Genomic DNA, 9,699 nt, shown 5'->3' on the forward strand with positions numbered 1-9,699 from the left:
ATTCCACTGTATATTGGGAGTATGTAATTTGTCTTTTGATTTTATAGAGGCTTACAGTTAAGATATTTACCTGAGTCTCAGAATAGACTTTTGAATAGTATTGAGACTGATAATGAGTATGGGGACTTTTAAAGTTGGACTAAATGCATTTTGCATTTTATATGGACATGAGCCATGAGCCTATGGGGGTCAGGGGGTGGAATGTGGTGGTTTGAATGAAAATGTCCCCCACAGGCTCCAAGAATTTGGACATTTTGTCCACAGCTGGTGGCATTGTTTTGGGAGGTCTCAGAAAGTGTGGCTATCCTAGAGGAAGCACGTCACTGGGGGTGGGCTTAGAGAGTTCTTAAGCCTTGCCAGATCTCCAGTTTCTCTCTTGTTTCCTTTGTGAGAGCTTCATTTCTGCTGCTCCTGCTCCAGCCACCTCCAGCCACCATGCCTCCTTGCCATGATGGACTATAATTCCCCTGGAACTGTAAGCTCAAATAAACTTCCTTCTACAAATTGCTTGGGTCAGTGTTCCTATCGTAGCAACAGAAAAGTGACTAATACAACCTAAATGAGAACTTCTATCACAAAGCAAAGTCCAGAGCCCCTGGAAGGTGGGGCTGGGTGGGTCAGGGATCCCCTGGAGCAGCTCTGGGCAGGGTCTTTGGGAGGAGATGGCTCAAGTGAAGTTTTCTGGTGACGGTACAGCTAGAGCGGTAGTGACTGGAACACGGCATCCTGAAGCAGAAGTCTGTGGCTGTCACAGCAGCCATGGCTGCAGTGCTCCTTGTAGCAGGGGTCTAGCATCCTCAAGGAATTCATGAAGTGCTCAAAGCAGCCAAGAGTCTACCACAACAGTTTAGCCAGCAGCTAAAATAGGAACTGCTCTGCATAAAGCTCCCCATTCAAGGTAGAGACATACAAGGGAAGATTCTGACAGCTGTCGGTTAAAGAGCCAACTTGCCCTGGCCCCTAACAGTTTAGCTTATTTGAGGGGAAAATAAACATTAAAGGGTTCATACAATAAAGACCTATTAACAGTCTTAGCAATATTTCACAGTGCTTAACTCCTAGTCAAATGCCCTAAGAGAGAACTGGGTCTCTGATCCATCTTAATAGTGCAAAGCATTACCCATGTTTGTTTTGAAGCTTGTATAAACAAACTTACTGCATTGCCAGTCATGCAAAAGTATAACAACATAATTATATATAGTACATGATACTTGATAGTTGACTATGTTACCAATTCATAGAGTACTATACCATACTTTTTATGGCTAGATTATACTCCTATGTATAGAAAAAGTTTAGTGTAAAACTATGTCTGGTTATGCTGGCAACAGCCTCTAACACTGTTTGTATTTCTCTATTGTATCCAGGAGCCATGTATCCACTAGCCATGTCTAGTAATTGACCTGTTCCATCTAAGTATGTGCAAGTTCACACTGAGATGTTCATACAACAATGGCAAAATGATGTAACAGCACAGTTTCTCAAAATGTACACCTACCCTTAAATGATGCAGAGCTGTACCACTACCACAGAAAGAATCACGTAAAATTTCATGAGAACAAGCCCGGAATCAAGCAGAAATTAAAGGAAAAGGGAATGTTTCCCCTCTTGTGTTTAATATGCTTCCTGGCTACTCTACAGAATGAAGGTAATTTCAATTTGCAAGCTTTGCTTTATGATAGCACTCTGCAAAAAAGAGGAGCATGGGATTTCTTTCAATGAGTGCTTCCTCCTGCTTCTAAAATTTAAAGAAGAAAAATACCTTCAGACATGCCTTAAGCATTTAAAGTGAAGAATTTCAAAAACCCCATTTTACTGGAAAGAAAAGCAAGCACATCTATTTGCATGGGGATGTTGTCTATGGAGAGGGTCTTCCATGGAAAACCGGGGTAACAGCTCTTTTCTTGCTGATCTGGGTGAGCTAGGGGAAGGCACTCACCTTTCCAAACTTCACTGTGGCAGGTTTGGAGCCCCTAGCAGAAATCACTGAACTCAAACCACAAGAACAGGGTAGGACAGAGCTGGAGAAACTGCCAGGTTGGAAGTGGAGTGCTCAGTGTCTGAATATCCAGTAGGAAGCATGACTGTGTTTAATTTCCCTCCTGGAAGCTTACAATAATGCATGTTGTTTCTGGTCATTTTCTTTTGAGACTTGCTCTTGCAGAAACTTGCTAATACTCTAAGAGAAATATTTTCTTTGCCTAGTTTGGCACCCCAAAAGGAGGTGCTAACACCTCTCAGGCAAGGAATAGGAGCCAAATAAGTGCTTGAAACCAGACTATATTACAGAGTTGCAGTGAGCATAAATGCTCTGATAAATGCACATGTAAACAATTTAGACATACAAAATAGTGAGATTTTATGTCATTATTTGCTTTATGCTAACTCAGAATTGCAACCCTCAAGGGAGCTAGGATTAAGTTTCAAAACATCGAAATGTTTTTTGAAATAATATTTATAAAATCATGGCCATAATGATAATTCTTATTTACCTTAGCTTGGATATTTAGCTCCAGATATTTATTTAAAATCTTCTCGGATTCAGAAAGGCTGGAACCGACATCCAATGTATTAGAAAGTACTGGGATAATTTCCTGAATTGACATTTCCACCTTGAGGAATAAAGAATATATTTCAGTCTTAATAATATACATTTATGTATGTGAGCACACATATAAGGAAATATTGGTTCATATATCACTATTGTATTCCAATGCATATCCATTTTAATCTAAAGTAGCTTTAACTATTTAAGAGTTTCATATTTTGATAAAGCTCATCTTCATATGCAGTAATACCAACACATTTCTTTTATTAATAGCAGTGACTGAAAGCCATCATCCACTTCCTTGAAGAGCTTATCTACATCACCTTCAAACATATTGGCAGAGATGAATTCATCAGTAGGTTGAATGGGATCAATTTGCAGGCACATTCTGAAGTAAACATTTGAAGTAAAGGTATTAGCCCACCTATGGGCTGTTGTATTTAGGGCTGGGGAGGGCTGGGAAAGCACCAGACTCTGTCCATGTAGTGGTGAAACACAGGGACCACTTGAGTCATTTCACTGTCCAATGGTGATTTGATTTTTTGGTGCACAAGAACCAATGGATAAAGTGACTCTTGCAGGTCACTCAAGTTACTCTGTTCATCCCTTTGCTTTCTGTAGACTCCAGACTCTATGTTGGCTATGAGTTGGCAATAAGGCAAGTAGTAGCAGAGGTTTGAGCTCCTGCTGTGTTTTCCACCACCACCAAGTTAGCTTACCTGTCAGGCTGAGGGGAATGCAGCACCACAGCTGCCTCCATGTTTGGGATCACCCTGACCAGACAATGGAACAAGGCTCAGTTTCCCAAGTTACTGGATCAATTAACAGATGGGGATACAATTTCATAGGAACATTATTTAACACTTGATCCTGTGAAGCCCATTTTATATTATGAATTTTATAAAATATAATTTTATAAATATGTCTATTTTAGAAAACATTTTATTTTATTTTTAAAAATTTATTTATTTTTAACGTGTATGAATGTTTTGCCTACATGTATGTAGTGCACCTGTGTTGTGCAATGCCTGCAGAGGCCAGAAGAGAGCATTGGACCTCTTGTACCTGGAGTTACAGATGACCGTTAGCCACCAGGTGAGTGCTGGTAATAGAACCTAAGTCCTCTGCAGGCACAGTCAGTGCTCTTAACCACTGAGCCATCTCTTTAGCCCCTATATTTCATTCTAAATAATGAAATCCACTCCTAAGTTCAAGCATGTAAATCCATTACATCAATGAAAATTTGAGACCCATCTTCTGCAGTTAAGTTAATTGCCATTGGTGTCATTGATGGATGGGAAATAAAATTTTTACGTATAAAACTACTGATCACTCTGCACAGAGGATTTTCCCATGTATGCTTTTATGTGGATGACTACATCTCTTGCACTGGTTTGGCTGAATAAAGTATGATGACAGTTTATTCCCAGAAAAACCTAAACCATAATTTTTAGTATCTATATGTCTTATTGAAGCCCTCCCATTCAATGGTGCATTGATAATGGGCACTGCAATGTTCTGGGACCATACCCAGAGCCATGCAAATCAATGGCCCTGTTCCAATGTGTGTCTGGTTTGGTTAACACTGAACAGTAGAAGGCACATATACCTTTGTGCCCATACATTCAAGTCTAAGGTGGCAGATTGCATTAGACATTTATTTTTGACAGTCTGGAACAGAGGTAGTTAAAGAGCAACAGTGACTTACAACTGTTTGTCCAATTATAGAAACTAATGCGGAACATTGAATACACCCAAAGAAACCCACCCCATCCTCCCACTACACTCACATACAACAGTTGCCACACCATCCACGATCACCAGATAAAAAGTTTACATTTCATTGAATGAAGCTACCTTCCTTAGGTACCCCTCCACTGATGCTTCTAATTGCTGTTTCTTAAGTGCAAATTCCTTGTGTGCTGAACACTGCTGGGTCAGATGATCCACTCGTTTCCGAATGCATTCCATCATCTCCTCAATACCTATCACCTGAGAGCTAAATGGAACAAACCAGCTGTTAGTTCACTTGACCTTGACATAGAAGCCCTGGCTACAGGGAACATTTGAAAACATATCTGCTCTTTCATGTGCGAGAAGAGTTGGTGAAAGTTAACTGCTTTAAGATTATGGAAGTGTAGTAGCTATCATATTGGTACAGAGGCAGAAAAGCCAAAGTATGCTCTTGTATTTTAAGTCAGTCCCAAGAGAAGGATGAATTTTGGTTTCTGCAACAGGTCTAATTCTCTTTTCTAAAGGTTTACTTTTTGATATTTCTCTAAGATACTTAGAAAACCTTAGGCAAAAGCCACAATATGTTTACCAGGTTTTCCTGAGGGTATTATTTAAAAGCTTCATTTATCTAAAGATGCTCTTTGAATAGAAATGTGAATCAGCCAATTAACAAAGCACTTACTAGTCCAATAGGGTGAAATATTTATATATTTTGTACTTTGTACTCTATTATAAATGCTCAAGGCTATATTCATTAGATGAAAACCAAGTTATCACTAGCAATTAGGTATCAAATACACTTGCTCACAAAGCAGAAACCAAGCCTCATTCTTTTAACCTCTGTTGACCTCATGAGACAAAGAAAAGTAACCCAAGAGCCCACGAAATGACAGGCCTTCCCAATGTAGCCAGGTTTGTGTTGGACTCCAGTTGTTTAACCTAAAGATACTACAGTAAATTATCCAATCATTCCCAAACTAAGCATGTTCATAATGCAAAAAATGAAAGAATACTGTAGACAGAACGGATGCCTTTAAATCAATCAATCTATCCCTAACACAGAACCTGGCCTACTATTTTAGAAATTGAAGTCTTTAGTTTCCCATCACCTATTTTTCTCCAAATATTAATGAAGAGTATCATGAGCACTCTTAAATTTAATTACCCAGAGCTTTTTCAAAGGTCTTGGAACAAGGGAGATATTTCTGTGATTTTTCCTCAAAGAATAAATTTATGAGTCTGAAAATTGAATTTAATTAGCAATGAAATGAGGACAAGATTCCAAATGACCAGAAGATGCAGGAACATCACTGAAATGATTGTGGAGATACTTCCTAGGTGAGGCACCCTCAGATGTGTCTTGTAGGTACCTCAAGGGTCCCTGACAAACATAATTTTGGGGAAATACGTAGCCACTATGAGAAATATTTTTCCTGGAACATAATGTTCCAAGGATATCACACTTAGAACAATTAGTTTTGTATCTTAATACTCAGCGACTGTAGAGAATATAACAAAGACATCAGAAGAGTTTTAGAAATAGCTCTTAATGCTATAAGTCCACATAGTCTATAAAAGCAGTGTCCTGATTATACCGGTTATTTTTACTAAGATTTAGGCTGAGGTGTTATATTCTAAAAAGATACTTTAAAATCCAGTTGTCCTATAAACAATGTGCTCCAATTTCCTGTAGAAGATGGAAGTTTGGAATGAGAAAGAGTGATTGAGCAGCGCTGTGCAAAGAAGGCGCAGAGGACAAAGCTAAAGGAAGGACTGGGCAAACACGTAGAAAGCTGGCTGAAAATGGCAGGAAATGCCATTGCAATTTAGACAGAATTAGTAAGATTTAGAAATATAAAATAGAATTTGAAAAAAAGAACTGCCTCAACCAGTATGAAAGATGCCCACTTCCACTTCGGGGTTGCCATGTGGCTCCTCACTCCTAACCCCAACACATACCTCGCATGCGTTATAGCTAGGCACTCTTACTAACCAGACTTAGAAGAGGGACCTTCAGGACCCCAAGAAGATAGCTGGAACAACTACAAATTTTGAACAGCTTATCCCCTGGGGGAGCTGTTCTCAGCAACAAGTCCAACAAGCCTCTATTCATATACTCTTTAGTCTTCTCTAAACAACACAGTTCCAAGCCGTTTCTGAGCTTGCCTGTTGTTATATGTGTATATGCATGTAGGTCCGCATGCATGTAAGGCTGGAGGTTGGTATCAAGTGTCTTCCTCAGTTGCTTTCCTCCTTTTTTTTGAGACAAGGGGTCTTACTGAACCTGGAACTCAACTAGACTGTCTGGCCAGCAAGCTGCAGGGGTGTACCTATCTCCACTCCCTCATCCCCTCGCTGCTGAGGTTACAGGCAGATGTTGCCAGGACCTGCCTTTTATGTGGGTTCTAGAGATCAAAACTCAGGCCCTCATACTTGTGTGGCAAGCACTTGACAGACTGAGCCATCTCCCCTGTCCCTGCCAGACAGCCTTTTGGGCATTTCCATGGATGATCCTGGTTCCAAACCTACTCGACTCTGATCCAAATTTCCCTTGGCATCCCTTTTTCCTGTGTGCCTCCCTATTTTGTGTTAATTATGTTTCTTTAATTTAATCAACACTCAAACTGAATCCAGCTTCCTCTTTATTTAAATAAGCTCTCTCCTACATTATGTCAATCAAGTGTGTAGTGCCATGAGAAATATGGATTCTAGTTTTTATTTCTAATAATTTTGCATACAATTTTAATAATAATGACTATTTTAAATTCTCACAACAAAACATTTTTGTCTAATGCATTGTTTCATGGGTTATTCAAAAATAGCTTTCCATCTTAAAAGGTTTCAGTAATTCCAATTTGTAACTAATGAAACTGAAGCCCCAGAGGTGAGCTAACTTGCCTTAGAAAACCACAAGTCAGTGAAAAAAATGTTATTTAAAGTCAGGACTCACTAATACCCAATGATATAATCTTGTTATACAATTTTTAGAGCTAATTAAAATTAAAATTGTTATACAAGTTTTAGAATTAATGATTAATTTCAGATCTTAATTTTAGGAAAGTGGAGATGTAGATAACCTTGATTTGGTTTTTGTCAATGACATCATAGCCACAAGTAATAAATAGAATCACTGCATCCTCACTGCAATAGGGCACCACTCTTACTGTTTTAAACAGTATGTCTTCTATTTCTCATGACAACCCTCAGACCTGGCATAATCATTATTCCCATTTTGAGGATGAGTAGCATGAGGAACAGAGAGGCTCACTAACGTGCCCAGTTATGGATGGCTGGGACAGATTGGACCCTGTGTACTTGATCTTGTGTTCCATTCTTTTACCACCTTCTTGCACTTTTTCTGAGTTTCTAACACATGACTTATGACATAATGGGTATTTCCCCTCTGTCTTTCTGCAATTGAAGGTTGCTGGCTCTTATACAAATAGGATTGGGCTGAGTGGCATCTTCTTTTGAAATTGTTGGCTTCTCTAGGTAAAAGCAAAGTCTGCCTGTAGTCTGAAAAGTGACCACTAGAGGGCTATGGTACCTTGTTCAAATTGCCCATCTTGAAGGCCCTACCAGCATAGAAAACTTAAAACTAGACAACGAAATCAATTCAAGCATTTTTTTTTTTTTAGTAAAAATGTCATTTTTTTAGAAACCCAGGAATTTAATTTAAGTGAATCACAACCAATCAAACAGGATATTTTTCTAATTTTGTTTCAATTATTAATGAGATTCTCATTTTATAATCATTTGTTCATTATCAGGCACTGTGTCTCTTGCATAGCAAATTCTTTTTCTTTAAATAAATAAATTATTGAGAATTTCATACATGCCTATAAGGTGTTTTGACCAAATCCATCCCACTCCCTCCCCTCCAACTCCTCCCATATCTCCCCATCACCTTTTTCTAATAACTTCATGTACTATTTCTTCTTTTTTGATTTTTTTTATGGGGCTTTTGGATACTCTAACATTTCCCCCTTGAAGAAGTAACCCTAAAATCTTTTAAGGATTAGCTATAAGCTCCCAAATACTTTCAACATTTTTGGCCTTTGGAACAGAGTATGTTGTTGAGGCCCAAGGACATTTTGACTTTTAGCTCAGAAACTGGCTACTTTTCTTTGGGGTCTTTTTACCCTAATTGCCTGGTCAATTCCTACCTCCTATTCTTATCACACCATTCTATGAAGAGGTTACCCACATTACCAATAGGGAATCAGGACATAGACTGCTCTGGCTTCTTCCATGCTGAACAGGGACACAGGGTGAGGCAATTGGAGTACCCCTTCAGTGGGTCTATCTAAAAGACTCCCAAATTACATAACTCTTATCTCTAAGGGGAAAAGAAAGTCCTTGAATCCTGAATAGGAGATGTGAAGGAGAAGTAAAGGCAAGAGTAATTGGCATTATAAGTTCTAGAGAGGGAACTAGAAAAAAGTCAGAATAGGGCAATTTTCAAATGTTCTTATGAGAGTCCACTGGAATTTCTTGACAAGGGCTTCCAAAAGCATCCCTGTATTAGATTCCTCCTCTTTTTCTTTTCTCTTCCAAGGCTGGACTCTAGAGTGATGGATTCAGGATTTGCTTTCAGGTATTTTGATAGCTGTTGGAGTGGTTAGAATCAGTGTCAGTTCCCTCTCAAAGACTTCTAGATAGGGGGAGAAAACAAATTTATCCATCATTTTAGAACAATAGCTGGTTGTCTCCCTTAGCTACAGTGGGCACTACAGTATTGTAGACCAAGATTTGTAGTCTTACATCTGAACAGCACTTTCTGGTTAGGAACAAAGTTATCAATGAGAAATAATTGTCTAAATAACTTTATATAGACTTAAGTCTACTATCTGGGAAGTGTAATCCCTTGAACTCTTAAAGAAATATACTGATGACTTTATTCTTTGGTTATACTTTCCTTTTGGGTGTTTAAGACCATACAGTTGGCCCAAATAAATCAATTTATTTTTACACTTAAGGTCATTTGAGGATCTGTTCCTCAGGGGTCATGTGAGCTTGGGAGGAGCTCCTGGCTCCTTTCTTTTACCAGTTCCATCTATGAGAAGATAAGTCAAAGGTCCTGCTCGACCATGTCTGGCTCCACTTGGAAGCATGAATGAGATGTTTCCTCTAAGTTGGCCCTCCTCTCTGTAGACTGGACACTGGTTCAAGTCCATCTTGTGGGGTCTCCATGACCTCCCTGAGCAAGAGGACAGGTGACTCACCACAGTTACAGGTCATTTTGAGAGATGTTCCATAGTCCCCTGGAACGTAGTCGACCTTGGAGGGCAAGGGGCAAAATTGTCCTTTAACTCCCTCTGACCACATTAGTATAGGCCTCAAACTATAGCTGTTAAACATCCAATAAGGTTAGTTCCACCAGTCTGGTTCTTTTAATTATCATGTGCTATGTAGAT

General features: G+C 39.1%; 1 protein-coding gene across 3 annotated transcripts in view; it reads right to left on the reverse strand.

Moving 5' to 3' along the window:
• The window catches only part of Ccdc141 (coiled-coil domain containing 141), a 207,432-nt gene that overhangs the window by 64,771 nt on the left and 132,962 nt on the right, over window positions 1-9,699 (reverse strand). For all 3 annotated transcript variants that reach the window (XM_017794928.2, XM_008855352.3, XM_017794927.2), the window contains exons 9-10: window positions 4,406-4,547; window positions 2,493-2,612 (exon numbers count right to left, since the gene is read on the reverse strand). In XM_017794928.2, the coding sequence (XP_017650417.1) occupies window positions 2,493-2,612; window positions 4,406-4,547 (262 nt within the window). The remainder of the gene's footprint in view (window positions 1-2,492; window positions 2,613-4,405; window positions 4,548-9,699) is intronic.

The sequence above is a fragment of the Nannospalax galili genome, unplaced genomic scaffold, assembly GCF_000622305.1.
Source record: "Nannospalax galili isolate Female #2095 unplaced genomic scaffold, S.galili_v1.0 scaffold346, whole genome shotgun sequence".
NCBI classification, from domain to species: Eukaryota; Metazoa; Chordata; class Mammalia; order Rodentia; family Spalacidae; genus Nannospalax; species Nannospalax galili.